This window comes from Eumetopias jubatus, unplaced genomic scaffold, assembly GCF_037043125.1.
Source record: "Eumetopias jubatus isolate StellerSeaLion01/CBP00866 unplaced genomic scaffold, mEumJub1_p1.0 scaffold_6, whole genome shotgun sequence".
NCBI lineage: Eukaryota > Metazoa > Chordata > Mammalia > Carnivora > Otariidae > Eumetopias > Eumetopias jubatus.
The window spans coordinates 94,515,945-94,539,637 of NW_028274812.1; the positions used below are offsets into that span (position 1 = coordinate 94,515,945).

Sequence of the window (23,693 nt, forward strand, 5' to 3'; positions counted from 1 at the left end):
TCCTCTTTGTGTCTAAATTAAGTTCAAAATATGAAGTAATTTTAAAATGATTTTTAATTGCTTAACAAATCAAAATACAATCAGTGACAATTATTAATGAAAACATTAAACAACCCATTTATCTTTTTTTAAGGGTCATGATGAAATATCCCTTTACTGTCATATAAAAAAACTTCATTTACTCTCTACTATACTACTATACACACCACAAAAGCTTAACAGAACATCAGTGTATATCATATATGTGTGTGGCACCTCTAGCAAAGAGGTGTAGATTTCTCTTCCCCACATCTGTTTTTCACCACTCTTCTTTCTGGATCATCCTTTCTCTGCTCCTCACTATTGAGCAAGATTGGGGAGATGTCTTTAAGGTCCAGTCATGACTACCTCCTAAAACCCTGCTTGAAGACTTTAACATACAAATTAAAAGTATAATGTGGTCATTTTGGAAAAATGGCAAATTCTCAACCTACATGTCTGTCTACTTAAAAAAAATGCAAGAAAGTAGGACAGAACTGACATCGTAAGAAATAAAAACACAAATTTGTTTCCAATGTGGACTAGAAAGATTATAGTAATAAAAAAAACAGTAATGCTATTTTACACTAAATATCAAGTTGCAGAGAAAGAAGAAAATCCTAGCCATGATTTTTTTGTTTTAAAGACAAATTTATATTTATAGAAAATTTTAAGTTTGGTATGTAATTACTACTTAAAATCTTTAGGGAAGACATTTATGGTCATGAAGCACACGCACAAAGAGTATGACAAGCCCTTCTTAGTCTTCTAATTATGTAATGTTTTTTATTATTCACAATGGAGCCTGACCATCTAAAAATTAAATGTGTAATACCAAATGTAGGAAACTGACAATTTATTTAATGAATAATTAAAATGAAGACACTTCCAATGAAATAAAAATTTTAAAGGTTAAGGAAGATTACTCCTGAGTAAACCATCAACATTATTTTTTGGAAGAATATTATGTTTACACAAATATATATAAAAAAAGACTAATGTTATTAAAAATACATTTAATTCTATGCAAACATTTTGACATCATTCCCTTTTAAACATTAGATAATACAAGTCACATGAAAGCCTAAGCAGGTAAAAGGAATGGAAAAGGTTTCTTTTTAATAATTTCAAAGAAATTAGGGGTTTTTTTGTTTTAATTCCAGCAATGTGCTGCTCCAATAAAGCAGGACTATACATCTCAGTGAAACCCACAAAGAACATTGCTGGTAAAAGTTTTTAATCTGTTTCCATGATCAGTTTCCATTACTCTCTTCTAATAATCATAAACAAAGATCTCAAAGGTAGTCTATATTAGTGCCACATAAGAAATAGAATTTACAGAAAAACTGAGCTATGACAGCTTTATTTATATTCATTTTCACTCCTAAAAAAATAAACTAGAATCATCTGTAGAGTACAAATAAAATTAAACAACTAATGCTATTTGGGAAACATATAAACAATAGTCAAGAGCTTCTCTATTTTTTAGTTTTTTTAACCTAAATATATAAATTCAAAGTTAACTGGGAAACTGTGATAACTATATTAGAATACATGATTATATCTGCATTAACATGTATTCTATTCCTCTGTACATTTTTGCAAAATAGCACAAAAATACAAAGCAAATATCAGATGCAAAAGCAAAAAAAGCATGTTTCCAAATACATTTGTACTAACAGATTTCTGGTCTCCTTTAGAAAACAAACTCAAGAATTCATTATCCTGAGTCTCTTCAAGGCCACTTGATGTTGTGTGGTAATATCTTTACAATTACATTTCCTCAAGACTTCTTCTAATAGCTTCTTCTAATTCCACATCTGCATTAACAAAACAGAGAATTTTAATATTTAGGGCAGAAAACTAATAAATGTGCTTTATGTAAATCTCATTAACTACATCTGTCTGTTCAAGAAGGAAAGGAAATACAAAGTTGAGAAAACTAGGATGACTTGGCAGTTTCATAAAACTTGAGTATTTCAAATAATGAATATCTGGACATAACCTCAGATTGAATTAACATATGAGTTTACTAAGGAACTTGCAAGTTATTTCCATTTAGGGACAAAAGTCAACAAACTTCTAGGGGCGCCTGGGTGGCTCAGTCGTTAAGCGTCTGCCTTCGGCTCAGGTCATGATCCCAGGGTCCTGGAATCGAGCCCCACATCGCGCTCCCTGCTCCGCGGGAAGCCTGCCTCTCCCTCTCCCACTCCCCCTGCTTGTGTTCCCTCTCTCACTGTGTCTGTCAAATAAATAAATAAATAAATAAATAAATAAATAAATAAAATCTTCAAAAAAAAAAGTCAACAAACTTCTAGAATCACTGACAAATAATCAGTTGAGGCAATGCATTTAAGACTTAAAATAGAAATAGAAAGGCAAAACCATGAAATGCCAAAATCTCACAGGCATTAAAAATTTCATTTTAAGCTTTCTAGCATCACAGGCAAAGAGTGAAACTCATGGCTATATAATGTTTTGAGAAGCATATATTATATATATATGCACTCATTTAACAAATATTTATTGCATGCCCACTGTATACCAGGCATAGGAATACAATAGTGAACAGGAAAGACACTCTTGGGTTTACAAGTGTTTCTCCATTTCCTGGACTTCAACCAGCTTCTCACACCAGATTTATTTCATCCCATCCAGTCCAAAGTCTCTCAGAGGTCTTGGTTCATAGGTACCAGTGATCCCTCTAAGATGCAGCTACACCTTCCTCTCAGCTGGAACACTGGTGTTATGTTTCTGTAATTTAAAATACTACAGGCTAGGGGTGCCCGGGTGGCAGAGTTGGGTTAAGCATCCAAATCTTGGTTTCAGCTCAGGTCATGATTTCAGGGCCGTGAGATGGAGCCCCATGTCAAGCTCCGTGCTCAGCATGGAGTCTGCCTGGGACCGTCTCTCCCTCTGTTCCCCGCCGCTCTCTTGGTCTCTCTCAAATAAATAAATCAGTCTTTAAAAAAAAAAAAGGCATTCAAACATAAAAGGGTACAGACCATGCTCATGTTGTCTTAATATGATGGGTACTGACTCTACGTGGCTATTTATATTTAAATCAATTAAAATTAAATAAGATTCAAGATTTAGTTCCTCAGTTAAGCAATATTTCAAGTGCTTAACAGCTACACGTGACTATTAGCAACCATACAGCTTCAGATATAGAGTATTTTCATCATTACAGAAAATTCTACTGGACAGTGATGGTCTGTATGATGCAGTTTAAATAAAGTTCAAAATCAAGCACTACTAAACTAGTATTTCAAGACATGACAGTGGCCCCTAACATTTGGGAAGGAGTGCAGGGGAGTAATTGGAAGAGGGAATGAGGGGGATACTTCTAAAGTACTGGTTGTTATGGATAAATTATGTTCCTCCCAAAACATATGTCCAAATCCCTAGTACCTATGAATGTGACCTAATTTGAAAATAGGGTCTTTGCAGGTGTAATCAATTTAAGATGAGGTCACTAGGTTGAGCACTAATCCAACACAACTGGTGTCCCCATAAGAAAGAAATGCCATGTAAAGACAGACACACAGGTAGAAGAAGATGGCCACATGATGATGGAGACAGAGATTGGAGTGATGCATCTATAAACCAAGGAGTGCATATGACTGCCTGTTAATAACTAAAAGCTAGGAGAGGGAAAATGGCTCTACAGACAACTTGATTTTAGTTTTCTAACCTCTAAAACCATGAGACAGTAAATTTCTGCTGTTTTAACCCTTCTAGTTTGTAGTATGTAGTTATGGCAGCCCTAGCAAATTACTGTGCTGGTGATGTTTTATTTTTTTAACCTGAGGCATGGTTACCAGCTTTGTGAGATGTTTTGTACAATTTTTGTGTGCATTATACAATACACATATACACACACAGAACTAAACACTGGAGAATACCAGCATATAAATTGGGGGGAGAGGATCAGAACTGAAGTGTTCTAGAGTCCTTTTATTGTTGTATAAAGGCAGACACTTTGTAGGTATAGTCTAGTCTTTATTTTTTATTTATTTATTTTTTTAAAGATTTTATTTATTTATTTGAGAGAGAGAGAATGAGAGATAGAGAGCATGAAAGGGAAGAGGGTCAGAGGGAGAAGCAGACTCCCTGCCAAGCAGGGAGCCCGATGCGGGACTCGATCCCGGGACTCCAGGATCATGACCTGAGCCGAAGGCAGTCGCTTAACCAACTGAGCCACCCAGGCACCCTAGTCTAGTCTTTAAATTATATAAATAAAATGTGGCAAAATGCCAATATAACCACAAAAACTAGAAACTATATAATTTACAAACGGATTAAAAGAAAAAGAAAACTAAAAATAAAATAGCAGAAATGAATAAAAAAATATTGTCTATAGTGAACTTCTATGAATTAAATTTGGCAGTTAAAAGATGATAAAAACAAAAACAATCAAGTAGTTCCACTTCTAATAATAGTGTAGCTTATGTTGGATTAACCCTCCCATAGACAACAATTATAAACTATTTTAAGGCACTGGAGAGCAACGAAAATTAGGTAGAAACAGGACAGAAGCTGATCACCAAAAGCAGCAAACTGCACAGGGTTCAACGTGCAGCTTTATGGTTTTGTTGCATCGGGGCATTCGTCAATCCTTTTGGGACAAGGTAACAGAACTTAACCCAGAAAGCCAAACTCTGTGGCTTAAGGCATCATAGACAGAGTCTGGGTCAGTCATAGAAGCTAGAAAGTGAAGCTGCAGGGAAGGTTTATGAAAGAAAGGTATCCCAGGGGCGCCTGGGTGGCTCAGTTGGTTAAGCGACTGCCTTCAGGTCGGGTCATGATCCTGGAGTCCCGGGATCAAGTCCCGCATCAGGCTCCCTGCTCAGCAGTGAGTCTGCTTCTCCCTTGGGCCCTCCCCACTCTCGTGCTCTATCTCATTCTCTCTCTCAAATAAATAAATAAAATCTTAAAAAAAAAAAAAAAGAAAGGTATCCCAGAAGAAACAACAAAGCAACAGAAGATAGGATCCTCCAAATCTACACTCTTAGTGGACTTCTGAACTGTGCACACAAAGGAGAGGATCTAAGAATCTCAGTGAAAAACAACAGTTGGGAAATAAAAGCAGCAAGCAATTTTAGCTGTTGCTAATGTGGAGGAGGCTGAGTTTGTGGAGTATAGGTCTAGCAAGGTAACTGCTGAAAAAAAAAAACAACATTCCTCAGATAAAAAACAGCAGAATCAAAAGAATCTGTAATGTACATCCACAACATCCATAAACATCAAAAAAGGAAAAAGAAATGTAACTGAACAGTCAAGAGGAAGAGTAACCAATTGAAACTAATCCCCAAGACAATCAAGCTGTTGGAATTAGCAGAAAAGAATTTTAGAAAAGTTCTATTTTCATGGACTTCAGGATGAATGGATAGGAAATCTCAACAGAGAAATGAATCAGTTTTTAAAAAACCAACTAAACAGAAATTCTAGAACTGAGAAATATAGTATTTGAAATGGAAAATTCACTCAGTGAGCTTAACACTGGAGAAGGTAGGAAAAAAGTATTAATAAACTTGAAGGTTGAACAACAGAAATTATCCAACAAAGGGGTGCCTGGGTGGTTCAGTCGGTTAAGTCTGACTTTCGCTCAAGTTCTGTCTCAGGGTCCTGTGATGGAGTCCTGCATCGGGCTCCAGGTTCAACGGGGAGTCTGCTTGTCCCTCTGCCCCTGCCCCATTTGTGCTCTCTCTCAAATAAATAAATCTTAAAAAAAAAAAAAAAATCCAACAGAGAAAAAAGATCAGAAGAAAACGAACACACCTATGGATAAATTTAAGCCACCTAACATGTATAACTGGAGTCCAAAAGAAGAGAGACCAAGTGGGGCAGAAAATTATGAAGAAATAATGGGTGAAAATTTCTAAAATTGGGGGAAACAGGTGCCTGGCTGGCTGAGTCAGTGGAGCACATGACTCTTGATTTTGGGGTTGTGAGTTCAAGCCTCACGCTGGGTGTAAAGACTACTTAAAAAAATCCTTAATATTGGGGGAAACATAATTACTAAGAAAACTCCAAGTAGGATAAATACAAAGATAACCACATCTAGGGGCATTATCAAGAACTACTTAAATCCAAGGACAAAGTAGAAATACTGAAACAGCAACAGTAAAAAAAGGACATATTACATACAGGGAAACAAAAATACAAATTATGGTGACTTGTCATGACAAATAATGGAGGCTGGAAGACAATGGAAGGACACCTTTAAAGTGCTGAAAGGAAAAATATTTGTCAACTAGAATTCTAAAGCTAGAGAAAACATGCTTCAAAATTCAAGGAAAAATAAGCAAAAAAGAATATTCATCACTAGCAAAATGCATATTACAAAAAATTTTTTAAAAATAATCCTTTCAGCTGATGAAAGAAAAATGACACTAGAGGGAAACTCTATTGGAAAGAATGAAGGGTCACTAAAAATGGCAGCTGTGGATAAATATAAAAGGATACATATTTTTTTCTTTTCTTTCTTTAAAATTCACAGCACTGTTTAAAGCAAAAAAAATAAGATTTTCTGGTAGAATTTATAATACATGTAGATGTAATACATATGGCGACTACAGCATAGAGACTTGGGGGAAGGACATAAACTAACCTATAGTATTGGAAGGTTTCTACATTTTAGATAAAGTGGAGTATAGTAGCACTCAATACACTATAAAAAGCAAAAAATATACATTGTAAATCTTTACAGCAACCATAAAAAATTGGGGCACCTGGGTGGCTCAGTTGGTTAAGCGACTGCCTTCGGCTCGGGTCGTGATCCTGGAGTCCCGGGATCGAGTCCCACATCGGGCTCCCTGCTCAGCAGGGAGTCTGCTTCTCCCTCTGACCCTCTTCCCTCTCGTGCTCTCTATCTCTCATTCTCTCTCAAATAAATAAAATCTTTAAAAAAAAATAATAATAATACAAAGGGCTAAAAAGCCCATAGACCTATTAAAATAGTAAAAACTAGGGACGCCTGGGTGGCTCAGTCGGTTAAGCATCTGCCTTCAGCTCAGGTCATGATCCCAGGGGTTCTGGGATCAAGCCCCACGTTGAGCTCCTTGCTCAGCAGGGAGTCTGCTTTTCCCTCTCCCCTTGCTGCTCCCCCTGCTTGTGCTCTCTCTCACTCTCAAATAAATAAATAAAACAGTAAAAACTAAATACAATACAGTAAAATATAGTATTATAATAATCCAAAAGAAGGTACGAAAGGAGGAACTAAAAGATAAAAGAGGGGACAAAGAGAAAACAAAATGGCAGACAAGAATTCAACCATGTAAGAAATTAAATATTAACAGACTAAATAATCCATTCTTTAAAAGTAGAGACTGTTACAGTAAATCAAAAAATAAGATTGAACTTCATGGTGTCTATAAGAGATGTACCTCTCCCTCTCCCAGTTCCCCTTACCTCCACCCATATGCTCACTCTCTCTCTCAAAAATAAATAAAATCTTGGGCGCCTGGGTGGCTCAGATGGTTAAGCGTCTGCCTTCGGCTCAGGTCATGATCCCAGGGTCCTGGGATCGAGTCCCACATCAGGCTCCCTGCTCCTTGGGAGCCTGCTTCTCCCTCTGCTTCTCTCTCTCTCTCTGTCTCTCATGAATAAATAAATAAAATCTTTAAAAAAAAAATAAATAAAATCTTAAGAAGATTTCATGATAAAAGGTATTACCAGAGATAAAGAACATTTCATAATGATAAATGGGTCAATTCATTAGGAAGACACATCAGAAATATAAAAAAGAATTTTTCAATTAAAAACTTCAAAATACAAAAGAATAAATGGACAGAACCAAAGAGAAAAATAATACACAATTACTAATGAAGAATTTATTATCCCTACTGCAATATCTGATAGATCAACTAGATTTAAAAAAAAATCAATAAGGATAAAGATCTGGTATCACCTTGACCTAATTGACATTTATAAAGCATTCTACACAATAAACACAGAAAACACATTCTTTTCAGGTGCATATGGAATGTTTACTAAGACAGGCCACATGTTGGGCCATAAAAATCTCAATAAATTTAAAAACATTAAGTTTTACAGAGTATATTCTCTTACCATAACAAAATTAAATTAGAAATGAATACTAAGACATTCAAATATTTGGAAACTACACGATATACTCCTAAAGAGTCAATAGGTGAAAGAAGAAAATCCAAGGAAAATTAAAATATTTCTCAAATTGAAATATAGCAAAAATACAAGATACGAAAACTCGTGGAACATGGTAAAAGTAGAGGATTGACAAACTAGTCTGTGGGCCAAACCCAGTCCAAAGGCAATTTTTGTAAATAAAGTTTTACTGGACACATCCATATGCATTTGTTTATGTATTGTATATGGCTGTTTTCATACTATAATAGTAAGCTGAGTAATTTTAACAGAGACAACAGAACTACAAAGTCTAAAATATTTACCACTTGGTGTTTTACAGGAAAAGCTTGTTGACCCTGGCTTAGAGGGAAATTTATACCTTTAAATGTTTCTATTAAAAAGAAACATTTTAACTCATTAAGAAGCTATAAAAGACAAGCAAACTGAACCCAAAGTAGAAAAATGGAATAAAGAGCAGAAATCAATGAAATTGAAAGCAGCCTAAAGAGAGAGAAATTATCAACTAAAAAAAGTTCATTCCTTGAAAAGATCAAATAAATTGATAAAATTCTAGTTAGACCGATCAGGAGAGAAAACAAAAATCACCAGTATCAGTAACAAACGAGGAAATAGCACCCAAGATCCTATAGAAATAAAAGGTACATTTGATACATTTGACAATCTAGGTAAAATGGACAAATTTCTTGAAAAACACAATTCTCTAAAACTGACACAAAATGAAACAAAATCTGAACACCTTTATACATTAAAGAAAATAAATCTATTATAGAAAAACCTCCCAGAAAGAAAATTCCAGGACTAAATGGTATTAAACATTTAAAGAAGGAATAAAATCAGTCTTGGAGTGAGTTCAACAAAATGGTGGAGTAGGCAGCTCTAAACACCCGTCCTTTCACAGAAACAATTAAACACAATTAGAAACCATCTGAAACAACTGTCAAATGTCTGAAAAAACCTCAAAGGTTCAGAGAAACCAAGCAAACACTAAATCAAGAAAAAGACAACATAAACACAGTAGAAAAGTTTTGTTGTATTTTTACTTGCCCTTTCTTCACCAAACCTTGACTTGGCAGCAGCACCTATTCCTAGCATGGGACCCTGGTCCCTGGTTCCATATGGAGCAGAGTAAAAGTTACAAATTACTGTGTTGTCTGTTTTAATCTGTGTGGGGGCTACAAGAAGGACTGATACAAAGCACTCATCTCTGTTTTTCCTAGCTCAGAACCCATTCAGGACAGAAAAGCACTGAGCATTGCTTAAAACATTGTAAGAATAAAAAATACCACAGCCTGTGGCTAAAGATTATGGTTGGGACATACAACACACTGCCTGATACCCAGAAGGAAAAGCCACAGAAAATTTCTTTGGGAAATCAGAGCATTCAAAAGCACCTACGTAGGGCGCCTGAGTGGCTCAGTTGGTTAAGTGGCTGTCTTGGGCTCGAGTCATGACCCCAGGGTCCTGGGATGGAGTCCCATATTGGGCTCCCCCCTGCTCAGCGGGGAGCCTGCTTCTCCCTCTCCCTCTGCCTGCTGCTCTACCTGCTTGTGCTCACTCGCGCTGCCAAATAATAAAATCTTAAAAAAACAAAACAAAAGCACCTATGTATACTAGGGAATTCAGAAAGCTGGGCAAATGCGTAGGACAGGATGCATGCTGAGAAAATACTTGAAGAGACCCAAAGCTTTCACCACTGGGTGATCTGTACATCAGTGTAAGCCTGGCTAAATATTGAAGAGTTCTAGCACAGAGCCAATTTGTAAACACTGGGAAAGGTGTTTTTTTGTTGTTTGTTTTTTTAAGCTTTTGGTATTCAAGACAACCCCTGGGAAAACACCAGCTGAACACAAGCCAAAAGAATAGAAACTTAGGGGCATCTGGCTGGCTTAGTCAGAAGAGCATGTGACTCTGGATCTCAGGGTTGTGAGTTCAAGCCCCACGCTGGGTGCAGACATTACTAAAAAAATAAATAAAACAAATAAAAAGAATAGACGCTTAGATACTTCAATGATCAGACATGAGAAGGAATACAGTTCTTTGCAAAAATGTTACTGACCCTGGAACAACATGGGTTTGAACTGTGAGGGTCCACTTATATATGAATTATTTTTTTATAAATACAGTATATTACTGTAATGTATTTTCTCTTCCTTATGGTTTTCTTAATATTTTTATCTGTAGATTATTTTATTGTAAGAATACAGTATATAGTACATATAACATATAAAATACATATTGACTTTTTTTTAAAGATTTATTTGATAGAGTGTGCACGTGCACACGCACAAGTGGGGGGAGGGGCACGGGAAGAGGGAGAGGCAGACTCCCCACTAAGCAGAGAGCCTGACATGGGGCTCAATCCCAGGACCTCAAAATCATGACCTGAGCTGTAGGCAGACACTTAACTGACTGAGCCACCCAAGTGCCTGTGTACTGATTTTTTTGTAAGACTTATTTATTTTAAGAGAGACAAAGAAAGAGAGGGTGTGAACATGTGTGAGCTGGGGGAGGGGCAGAGGAGGAGAAATTCAAACAGACTCTGAGCTGAGTGCAGAGCCTGACACAGGGCTTAGTCCCAGGACCCTGAGATCATAACCTGAGCCAAAATCAAGAGTTGGATGCTTAACCAACTGAGCCAGCCAGGTGCCCCTACAAAATATGCATTAATCAACAGTTTGTTATTGGTGAGGCTTCTAGTCAACAGTGGGCTATCAGTAATTAAGCTTTTGGGAAGTTAAAAGTTATATATAAATTTTTGGTGGTGTGTATGTTGGGGGGGTGTCACTGTCCCAACCCCATGTTGTTTAGTTTGTAAAAGTAAACAAATGGACAACTGTAGCCTTCAACAAAAAGCACTATGGGGAAGAGACAGAATATGATTTCCAGAGGTACTGTAGTATTTTGCATACCCAGTTTTCAACAACAACAAAAACACAAAGAATACAAAGAAACAGGAAAGTATGGCCCATTTAAAGGGGAAAAAAATGAGTTAAATTGTCCGAGAAAGCCTACACATTGGACTTACTGGACAAAGACTTTAAACCGACTATCTTAAATATGTTCTAAGAGCTAAAGTAAACCATGGACAAAGAACTAAAGGAAACCAGGAAAACGATGTATGAACAAAATGGGAATATCGATAAAGAAACAAATTATGAAAAGCCACCAAATAGAAATTCTGGAGCTGAAAAGGACAACTAAAATGAAAAATTCATTACAGGAGTTTAACAAATTTAAGCAAACCGAAAAAAGAAACAGCAAACTTGAAGACAGAACAATTTATCCAGTTTGAAGATAAGAAAGAAAAATAAGGGGGGGGCCTGGGTGGCTCAGTCGTTAAGCGTCTGCCTTCAGCTCAGGTCATGATTCCAGGGTCCTGGGATCAAGTCCTGCATTGGGATTCCTGCTCCATGGGAAGCCTGCTTCTCCCACTCCCACTCCCCCTGCTTGAGTTCCCTCTCTTGCTGTCTCTCTGTCAAATAAATAAATAAAATCTTAAAAAAAAAAAGAAAAATGGAAAAAAGCAAGCAGAGGCTAAGGGATAGGTAGAGTATCATCAAATGCAATAAGATATGCAGGTAACTAATACATGTACTGTTTACCACGTACCAGATTATTCTAGTAAGACAGGTATACTAGTATTCCCATTTTTTAAAATGAAGAAACAGACACACAGTGAAGTTAAATAACTTGCCCAACATAACCTGACTCATAAGTAGCAGAGCTGAGTTTTAACCAAGGCAGTCTGAATTCAAAGTCTGCACTCTATACCACCACATTATGTGGCCTCTATTTCCCCTGTCTGGTATACAAAATAGATTATAGAGGACCTTTATGATTGGCATGGGTAGTCAAGAGTCTGTTACTGGTCTACACAGAATAACAAAGCATGAAACAAATCATGGTGGTGGAAGGAGAGGGTAGATAAGGGAAACTACCATTCCTCAAGGTAAAAGTCACAAGCAGATTTACCAGGCCTTTTGCTACCATTTGTCAGGCATTTAGAGTGTTGTTGGGAAGGGAAAGAATGAAAAGAGGCTTAAGAAGTAATTTAAACTTTTTTGAGTTTTGCTGTTAGGTCTGGACTAAAATATCACTTTGCTTCCATGGTGTAGGGTCAGTAAAATCACCCACTCTTCTCCCAACCAAATCGCCTCTATCTTAATTTCCCTTATTCAGCTATAAAGAGATGGGTCCTGGTAGCTCTAACATGTTCTGAGTTTGTTACAAGTTTATTCTTCAACAAACAATTATTTAGTGCCAAACACTAGGTGCTAGGTGCTGTTGAAATAAAAACAACAACAAACATAATCTTACTTCTAAAGAGGATAATAGAGAAAAATTTTAAATCTACCTGGTATGGTTCAGAGGGAGCCCAGAGAAGGCACTAGTTCACTCTCTCTAAAGATGGTAAATCGAGTACTGACCATCCAAAAATGTCTACAGAATGTCAGTTCTCTATGGTTCAACCTAAGAGATATTTGAGCTAGTTCCTGTTGGGTGGAAGGGGATAAAGAAAGGCATCAGAGGAAACTGTGGAGGAAATATATCCCTTAACTTATATGGAACACTATGTGTTTTTCAAACCTATTTATAAAAAGCATCAGAAAATAAAGCACATATCTAACACTCTGATTTTTCCAGTTGATTTCTCCTACCTCATAACTAGTTAAAAGTTTAGAGAATCTTTTCTTGAATTCTTTAATAGTAATCCTTTTGCCAAACTAAAGAATCACAAAAATGTAAAAACTCTCCAAATCATAAAATAACCATAGATAACAAAATGTTAGAAACTCTGGTACACATTGCATTATACATATCTCAGATTTCCTGGATTAACTAGGAACCATAAAAACTGTGAAGGCTTCCCAAGAGTGGTTATTTAAAAGTTATGATTTTGTGTGGCATCTTCCATGGGATTAGTCATGAGTGGCAAATGAAGGTTGCCAAGTCTAAACTACTTAGATGCTCAATGGTGTTTAACTTTTAGTGGCCTTGATAAACAACTTAGGTGGCAGGTTATTTATTTATTTATATTTTATTTATTTGAGAGAGAGCATGAGCATGAGCAGGGGGAGAGGCAGAAGGAGAAACAAACTCCCTGCTGAGCCGGGAGCCCAATGCGTGACTCAATCCCAGTACCCTGGGATCACGGCCTGAGCCGAAGACATGCTTAGGAAGGCAGACGCTTAACCGACTGAGCCACCCAGGTGCCCCTTGTTTGTTTTTTTAACCCACAAAAGTTCTTTCATTTGTTTAACTCATCATTATGTGGCTGCTAAGCAGTGAGCAAGATCTTGAAAAAACCATGTTGGGAAAACAAGTTGGTCAAAAAACTTGCTTCAAATTAGGCTGCAGATTTACTGCCAACTTCACTTAACCACTGAATTTTGGCTGTAAGAAAGAAAGATTAGAGTTGCCTTTTTTTTTAAGATTTTATTTATTTATTTGACAGAGAGAGACACAGCGAGAGAGGGAACACAAACAGGGGGAGTGGAAGAGGGAGAAGCAGGCTTCTTGCTGAGCAGGGAGCCCGATGCAGGCCTTGATCTCAGGACCCTGGGATCATGACTTGAGCTGAGGGCAGACGCTTAACGACTGAGCCACCCAGGCACCCCAGATAAGAGTTTTCTACTTCACTGAATGGATGAATAAATTTCACTGCCAGATTCAAATTCCCAAACTCCTAATAGCACAAAGCTCTAGTATACTCTTAATTAAACTAATTGCATTATGTGAGAGATCAAGCAAATACACAGAAAACAAATCAGCTGGGCCATTTTGTCTGTGCTTGTTTAGCCAGTTTCCTCCCTACTTTCTAGTCTCCACATACCCACTCTCAAATCTCCAATAACAAATACTTTATTGGAATATATATTAAGGCTCCTACTGTTGTCCTTTAATGTTAAAGGTGCCAGTATAATGGTTTCAATTCTTCTGTGAAGCTTAAACTATTCTCTAAAATCACTGTTTTGTTTTTCCCCATGGTTATTAAGAAGCACAGTCTGTTATGCAAAAAACCAAAGTGAATAAATGGGCATATGCCAACCAAATAGTGGTACAGCCAGGTAATGACTTGATGTGAGGTTAATACAAAAGTTCTTTTTAACCTATGGAAGAAAATAGCTTTTCCTTTAAGAAGAAAATAATTTATAGAAATAGTCTATTAATATTCGCATGTAAGTGCTTGTTTTCATAATTCTACTGCTTAACATTTAATATTCTTAATTTAATACTACTTAAAATAAAGAAAAATTTGGAAACCAAAACCTTCTAGCCCATTTGCAAAGTTTTTCTGCAAGGGGTCAAAATATTTAGGCTTTTGTCCCTAACTCATCTTACATGGGAAAATGCAAACTCTCCTTTAAACAAGGAAAAAATGTTTTTGAAATTCAGGGGTAGGAGGGAGTAGGTGAAGAGCAGGTGAAGAGGCAAGAGAGGGAGCAATTAAAAAACACACAGATATAGTCAAATAGAAAAAGGATTAACTTCATTAGGTTACCTTCTGTGGATCTCAATTCTTCTTCTGTTGAAGTATTTTTTATACCCAGGTTATCATCACTGTCACATTCTGTAAGGCAGAATCAATAAATGCAAATTTATTTCTGAAAAAGTTACTGTGCCATAACTTATGTATTCTCAAACAATACTATTTTCGATGACCTCTTCTATATCCAAGCTTACTAATTACAATTCATTATTATACCTCTTTCCTTGTAGGTTTTTTTTATTATTAAAGATTTTATTTATTTCTTCATGAGAGACAGAGAGAGAGAGGCAGAGGGAGAAGCAGGCTCCCAAGGAGCAGGGAGCCGATGCGGGACTCGATCCCGGGACTCCAGGACCATGACCTGAGCCGAAGGCAGACGCTTAACCATCTGAGCCACCCAGGTGCCCTGTAGGTTTGCTTTTTAAAAATGCTTACCAAATACTACTTAAATTAAGGGGGGGGGGGAACTCATGAAATAGTCAACTCAATTTTAGCTCTGTATTCAAATCATTTGAAAAATTCCTTTTAGCACAACTGTTGATGAAATATAAAATACTATTATTTAAAAAACTGGAAATTAAGAAAAGCTAGTATGCTTGTTTAAATCTAGCAAATAAATTCCAAAGTTTAATTTGCATGAAATCATCTTAAAAATTTTTAAGAATGGTTAAGATAAAACTCTTATTTTGAAAATCATGCATTCACTGCTACAGAGACCATAGGTTTAAATTAGCAATGCCTCTTCATGGCACAAACTCACTTACCTGACATCTTAAATACTTTCATAATGAAAGATCTAAGTCTATAAAAATGACATTGGCTGAGCAGGTATTGCCAAAGTCACTTAAAATTTGAACCAGTGACCAAATATTGGATTTATCACTTTAACTACATTTAAATCAATATATACATCATAGTGACTGAATCAGGGTTTAAATAACTGAATATAAGTCATATGGACATATTTGATTCTGTGGAAAATATGTAAAAATTCAAATATACATTTAAAAATTAAAGATTTTTTAAGTATTTATAAATGAAAACCACTATATTTCACTTATATTTCTCTGCTGCAAAAATTTGTTTAAGTCATCTTTTGCCAGTCTAGCAAAAATACTCGTTTTTGTTTTTTTACAATCTGTTATATATACCTAGGAATTCAAGTATTTCAAGCAATGTTTTAGGGAAATAAAACATTCCATTGACAATTTGAAGAACAATAATTTAAGCCTTAAAACGTTAGAAATAAAGAGAAAGTACCCAAGGTTTTTGTTATTACAATTCAAAGTTAATGCCAGTCAAAAGCAGCATGTCTTAACTGGACTGAACAATTCATCATTGCATACAAGGCCTAAGGCAAAACTGCAGGTCTGAATCACAAGGATCAGCATGAGCCTCAGTTGCAAAAATTAAAAAGGTTTCCTTTCCCTTAAACAGCACCCCCCTGAAGAGCAGAGAAAATCATTAATATTCTTTCCTATTTTCATTACCTTAAAAAGAATTGTATCATATAGATTTTTAGGATGTTGCCCAAAAGCAACAGCCTAGAGACAGTCTCATTAACAGGCTGAAGAAACAGGCAGACAGACTTTTAAAATTAAGTTCAACAATTATTTTATATAATGCCTCCTGGATAGAGCATTGATGCTACTTCAATCAGCCACATTTTCACATAGGTGAACTTTTATGTTCAATATTTAAGACGGTTTAAAAAATCTGTGTAATTGATATGGCTCTATAGATACCAACCATACTTAAGGCTTCCTTCCACCCACTCATTCCAAAATGAAAACATAAGGTAAACAGATATGACAAAGTCCTAGGTCTTGTGTTCATATTCAAAAAAAATTATCTTAAAGCATAGTAAAATCTGTTTTCAGTGTGAATTCACTAATTCATAATAGCTTCTGTTTAAGTTCATCCTTGTAATACCTAAGAAAAAATATTCTAGGTAAGTTAATACTTCACAGAAAACTGCAAGGAAGATGTTTAACTACTAAAGAACTATAAGCCCCAACTGAACACACAAAACTGTGTTTTTAAAAAGAAAATTTTACATAAATCAAGTCAATGTTCTTAAACTAAGTTACAAGATCTGGCTAAGTTGTGTTATATTTAAGAGCCCACAGAATTTTTTATATAAGCAATTATCACCAATGATATAGTAAAAAATGGTAATGCAGAAATTCAGTCACAGAAAAGTGGGGCTGAGATAGGGGCTTTAATTACGATGAAAGGGAATTTACTTCATTGTGCTGATCACTTTCCTTAGCTATGTTTAACATATAATCAGAAATACCAGAACCCACAATCAAACCTCTTTAATTTCTGCTCCTCCCATGCATCTTCCTAAATTTTATAAAAAAAAAACAACCACAACTCTTATATTTGGTATCTTTACACAAACTCTGCAATGTCATTACACTGCAGCAAAAAGTCTCTCATTATATTTTTCAAGGAAATGGTTAGAATCAATGATTCACACTGAATTCTCTACATCACAAAATCAGACATTTTTGTCAGTAAAAGCCTCAGCCTTAGCAGGAGATACTGGTAAGGAGAAAAATACTTGCAGGTAGCTTATTTTAACCTTTCTGGACCTCTGCTCCCTCATCTATGAAATGGGACAATCTAACACATCCTACCTCAAAGTGTTGCAAAGAGAAATAACGTGGAAGTTATTCTTTAAACATGTTTTTAAACGTCTTCAAACATTACAAATATAAAAAGTAGCTAGCATAGTGGCTGGCACATTATAGCCTTCAATAAAGATTAGTTCCCTTTTGGGGAGTCTGGGTGGCTCAGTCAGTTAAGCATCTGACTCTTGATTTTGGCTCAGGTCATGATCTCAGGGTTGTGAGATGGAGTCGTGCCTCGCCTCGGGTTTGGCGCTGGGCATGGAGTCTGCTTAAGATTTTCTCTCTCCCTCTGCCCCTCCCCAGAGCCTCCCTCTCTTAAAAAAAAAAAAAAAAGTTCCCTTTCTTTTATTTAAAAAATTTTTTTAAAGTAGGTTCCACACCCAAAGTGGAGCCCAATGCAAGGTCTAAAATCATGACCCGGAGAGCAAGACCTGAGCTGAAATCGAGTCAGATGCTTAACCAATTAAGCCACCCAGGTGTACCCCCCGCCCTTCTCTTCTTTAAAACATTCAAAGATTTTATTTATTTGAGAGAGAGAGAGAGAGAGAGGGTGTGAGAGCATGCGGGGGCGGGGTGGGGGTAGGAACAAAAGGGAAGGAGCAGAGGGAGAGGGAGAGGGACAAGCAGATTCTGCACTTAGTACAGAACCAACTTGGGGCTGGATCCCATGATCCTGAGATTATGACCTGAGCCAAAACCAGTAGCTCAACCAACTGAGCCACTCGGGTGCCCCTCGTCTTTAGAACATTTAGGTGACAAGTTATAACCGCATTTTTGGAATATGACTCTTGAGTTAGAATCAACATATATTTGTGAATAAAATGTAAAAGGTCCAAAAGAAGAGAAAGTCTACCTGGCTCCTTTGATTAGAATTACTAGAAAGGATCCATGTATCTTGGCAAGTTTTAAAACAGTGAGGAGTACACTATAAAACAGAGCTGATAAAGGATAAGGGGGCCAAAGGGGTCAATTAAGGACAAATTAATAAATGTTTTAAAATATCTCTACAGGGATTTATATTTATACATTTATCCTAGCTGTAATCAAAATGCTGGTGCTGGAATCCTGATGCTTAGAAGGAGAGGGATTTTTATAGGGCAAAAGCCATGACATATTCAAATCTCAAACTTAGTCTACAGGCTTACTTTGCTGCAAAAAGTAAATGATTTACCCTAAGTCAGAGATCTAAAAAAGTACCAGTAGTAAAGCTACTTAGCTGTTCCCTCCATGCCAAGCTAAAAAGTAATACCTTATGGCCAACTGGCTGGACATTCATCATTCATATCAGCCACTCTGAGTATCTCTATTTTTACTAAGATAAACACCTCCTGAAAAAAACCTTCAATTAACCGAAAAACTGGCAAAGACTAAAAATAAGATATCACATAATCACTGATTCTCATGACACTATTCAACAGATTCTTCCTTGTTTATATAGGAAGCTCCAGTCTAATATCACTTTCTGGCCCTAATAATGGAAAATTTCTAAAAAGTTAGAAATAAGAGGTTCAAACTTCTATCATTTGTCTATGCTATGGTGGAGATTTAAAAAAAACTGAAAAATCAGCAGACTGTCTCTAAATCAATGATTAATATAAGAGAACTTCTCACTGGATGTTACTTACAGTATGAACTGCTGTCATATCCTAAGGAGAGTTCTGTGGTATGGTTGATAACTAGGAGCCTTGAGACCACAAATCCCCTGAAGTTGCATGTGGTATTATATATACATGTTCATTTTTGAGGAAAGCAGCACTGAAAGCTTTTGTCAGATTCTCAAAAAGGTCCACTGATTTCCACCCCAAAACCACACTGCCTTAAGAAACTGTCTAGCTGTTAAATCTGAAGATAGGAACACTGTGCTAATAAGCTGGAAGGAAGGAGTTATCCTGGCATTCTTAGAGTAACCAAAAATACCTAAAGGCCCAAGAAGAACTGTAGTATTTGTGGACATTGAGAAATCTTCTAAGTCCCAACATTGTATCAAGTATCATTTTTAAACAAATACTATTATTCTACTATTTACAAAGCCATTTGTTAGGAAAGGTGATAGAATAAAGTTATCCAAGGACTGTTCTTTGATTTTCTTGTTACAAAGTTCACTACTAGGCAATTTGATGTCTTTAAGTCTTCCATAAAAAAAAAAAATTGTCTTAAACTGAATCTGAACATACTGTGATTCAGTATAACTTATTTTTTTGAATTTCAGAATTAGTTACAAAAGCATCTTCAAATCTAGGTCTAAATGAAACATCATGATTTAAGGACTATACATATCTCTGGCCACTTAGTTTTAATAATTCTCATTACTTTTAAAATGTAGTGGCTATAAGCACATGAAAAGATGCTCAACATCACTAATCATTAGCGAAGTGGAAATGAAAACCACAATGAGATACCACTTCACACCCATTAGGATGGCTATCATCAAAAACAAACAAACAAAACCTAGAAAATAACAAGTGTTAACAAAGATGTAGAAAAACTGGAACCCTTGTATACTCTGTAGGGATGTAAAATGATATAGTTGCTATGGAAAACAGTATGGAAATTTCTCAAAAAATTAAAAATAGAACTAGCTTATGATCCAGCTATGCCACTTCTGGGTACATACTCAAAAGAAATAAAAGCAAGGTCTTGAAGAGATATTTATACATCTATATTCATAGCAGCATTACTCACAATAGTTAAAAACATGGATTCAATGCAAGTATCCATTGATGGATAAATGGATAAGCAAAATAAAGTCTATACATACAATGGAATATTATTCAGCCTTATAAAGGAAGGGAATTCTGACCTTTGCTATAACCCAGATGAAACTTGAGGACATTATGCTAAGTTAAACAGGCCAGGCACAAAAAGACAAATGCTGTGTGATTTCACTTATATGAAGTATTTAGTCAAAATACTGTAGAATGGTGTTTTCCAGGGGTTGGGAAAAAGGGAGCGGGGAATTACTGTTAAATGGATATAAATTTTCAGTTTTGCAAGGTGAAAAGAGCTGTGAAAATGGATGATGGTGATGGCTGCACAAAATGTAAATGTAGGAAACACCTGAAGTACATACTTCAGAACAGTTAAAATGGTAAATCTTATGTTCTGTATATTTTACCACAATAAAATCTACTGAAAAGAAAAACTAAGGAAAAAAAAAGCATTTTCTTCTTACGGTAGTAATAATAAAAACAGCTGCTATTTATTAAGCACCCACAGTACTTTATATGCTGTGCTAGATACTTTATACATATCACTAATTCTTAAGACTTTATAGATATAAAAAGTGAGGGTCAGAAAAAGTTGAGTAACTTGCCTGAAATCACACAGCAAAGCAGCAAAGTTAGCATTCAAACCAAAGAAAGTCCATGCCCTTCTTTATGCACTGTACTATCTCTGTATTTCACAAAAATTCAGAATAAAGTACACAGGTGTCCCCAAAGAGCAGTAAACTCAAAAGAGCACTGAATATGAACGAATGATTAAAAAAACACCTAGCGCATAGGGGTACTCAGAGGGGAACAATCAGCATGTAATAATAACCTATATCTTACCTCCAACCCTAATATACCCATGCAGACCTACTTATATGCAGCTCTCATTTCCAAAGAAAGTTGGTAAGAGAAGCAAATCCCTAACAGTTTTCACAGTGACAATTACAAAAGAGATGTTCCCCAAAGCAGCAGCATAGGAAAAGGAGAAAAAGGGTCAGCCTTGGGCGGCAAAGATAAAAATTTAAGTACTTTTACAGGACATTAAGTAGATGTTAAGGACTGGGGACAGGATGGCAAAAGAATAAAAGAAAAAGATTAAAAAAAAAAAAAGCAGCAACCAAAGATAAGAAAAGCAAAGGGATGAAAACAAAAATTACAGAATAGAAAGATAAAATTCAGTACTAAGGCATGACATATGTATGTAAAACAGAGTTGATTTTCCTTTAAAGAGCAGTTGGGTTACTAGATTAACGATTCCTAACTTTGCAGAAGTAAATTCATCCAATGTAATTCAGTGATGAGAGTAAAATTCTTCAGAATGGGTTTTCAATCAAGATGTGGCTCCAAACATGCTGAAAGAAAAAAACAGCTAGGAGGAGAGTTGGAAAACTTAGGGCATAGAGTATAAATGCCAAAAATAGTTTTTCATTGAGGTCATACATCAGTATCTTCAAATCTTAGTCATGGCTGCAAACCATTAGGATATTTAAAAATTTGTTCTTTTCTTCTACCATATTTCAGAAATTATGAAAAAAACTCAATCTGAATCCCTAGAATTACATCCTTTCTTAGGTACTTCTTAGTGAAACTGCACATAAGCACACCCTTTCACTGAACAGTATCAGAAAGCCAGAGAAGAGTGTAAATCCTGGGACTAGGGCAGGAGGTGCTGACCCCTTCCAAGGAATTAAAGATCTCTCAGGGCTTCATTTTTGTCCCTGTCAACCTCTTGAAATTGTCTTTTTTTTTTCATATTATTATTTATTGCTTTCTGGTTTAACCTATAAGCAATTAGCTTTCTGAAAAAGTGAAGATAAATTTGGTATTAGAAACAGTGAAAATCTGGATTCTGAGCTTTGCAAAATTGCACTAACATATTTCAAATCATGAATATATATTTTATATACACGAATACAGATTTTATCTAATAGATCAGAAAAGGCTCCAGAAAATTCTCAAACACTAAAGAATGAAAGAAAAGGAAAAAATAAGTATGAGAACACGATGCTCTAGTGAGCAGCCAACAGTTCACTAGTGGACAGCAGTTTATTGGTTTCTCTCAGCAGTGAAGTCTCCTCCTCTTGGGCGGTTTGCACTGTGACTGCAGCTGCGTACCTTTGGTGGTATCAGATATGCTATTTAACAAGGCACACATCATATCTCCCTCTAAATGGTGAGGGTTTAGTATATGTGCTGGCCTCTGAGTCTTCTTAAATTGATTCTCTAGCTCCAGAAAACCTTGATCTCCTGAGAGGATGGTGAAAGGAATTTGCTTGGGTAGTTGTTCATCTAGACGGCCAGCCTAAGTTGGAACAAAATGCATATGTTGATAGAAATCAGTACTTGAGGTTTAAATTAAGTTACATCTATTTCAGAATGAACACATACCTAGAAAGGTGTATTTGTTTATTTTAAGATTTTATTACTTTTTATTTTTTTTTAAAGATTTTATTTATTTATTTGACAGAGACAGACAGCGAGAGAGGGAACACAAGCAGGGGTAGTGGGAGAGGGAGAAGCAGGCTTCCCGCTGAGCAGGGAGCCCGACTTGGGGCTCGATCCCAGGACCCTGGGATCATGACCTGAGCCAAAGGCAGCCGCTTAACCGACTGAGCCACCCAGGCGCCCCATGATTTTATTACTTTTTAAAATGAATCTCTATACCCAACGTGGGGCTTGAACTCAACCTTGAGATCAAGAGTTGCATGCTCCACTGACCGAGCCAGCCAAGCACCCCTAGAAAAATATATTTAGCTTGTTTTCTAGCTCCCACCAAAATATGATATAAAGATCTCCTTCATAAATAAAATATGCCATGTTTAATCAAATGTAAAATGCCATCAATTGTCAGATATTTTATGTGCCACCAAGAAAAAAAAAAAAGCCAAAAGAAGTACATAAAGCTGGAATGCTATAAGGGCTACATACTTAATCTAAGGGTAATAATATGTAAGAAATAAATCTGCCATAGAGAGAGGGTAAGCAAGGTAATTTGCATAACTCAATCTTAGCACTGAATAAATGGAAAAGGAAATGTCTTATGGTTTAAAATGTAAGCAGCAGCCAACAAGTTTGCAGAGAGGGACAGTACCTGGCTGGCTTGGTAGAGCATGTGACTCTTGGTATCGGAGTCATGGGTTCAAGCCCCATGTTGGGTGTAGAAATTACTTAAATAAATAAAAAACTTAAGGGGTGCCTTGGTGCCTCAGTTGGCTAAGGGTCCAAATCTTGATTTCGGCTCAGGTCACGACCTCAAGGTTGTGAGATGGAGCCCTGTGTCAGGCTTCACACCGGGCATGGAGCCTGCTTAAAATTCTCTCTCCCGTCCTCTCCCCCTTGCCCCTCCCCACTTTCTATTTTTTTTTTTAAAGATTTTATTTATTTGTTTGAGAGAGAGAATGAGAGAGAGAGAGAGAGCAAGCATGAGTGGGGGGAGGGTCAGAGGGAGCAGACTCCCTGCTGAGCAGGGAGCCTGATGGGGGACTCGATCCTGGGACTCCAGGATCACGACCTGAGCCGAAGGCAGTTGCTTAACCAACTGAGCCACCCAGGCGCCCCCTCCCCACTTAATAAATAAATAAATAAATAAATAAATAAATAAATAAACTTTAAAAAAACACACACAGAAATACCTAAAAAACAAATTTGCAGAGCAAATTCATGCTATCAGTGTGATACATAAATCCTTAAGCAGAGAATTTAATT

General features: G+C 36.4%; 1 protein-coding gene across 1 annotated transcript in view; it reads right to left on the reverse strand.

The window, feature by feature from the left end:
* Positions 1 to 36: 36 nt before the first annotated feature.
* Positions 37 to 23,693, reverse strand: part of ZNF451 (zinc finger protein 451) — an 89,155-nt gene continuing 65,498 nt past the window's right edge. Inside the window, exons 13-15 of the mRNA XM_028097555.2 lie at positions 22,104 to 22,290; positions 14,651 to 14,719; positions 37 to 1,838 (exon numbers count right to left, since the gene is read on the reverse strand). Of these exons, the coding sequence (XP_027953356.1) occupies positions 1,792 to 1,838; positions 14,651 to 14,719; positions 22,104 to 22,290 (303 nt within the window). The 3' untranslated portion in view covers positions 37 to 1,791. The remainder of the gene's footprint in view (positions 1,839 to 14,650; positions 14,720 to 22,103; positions 22,291 to 23,693) is intronic.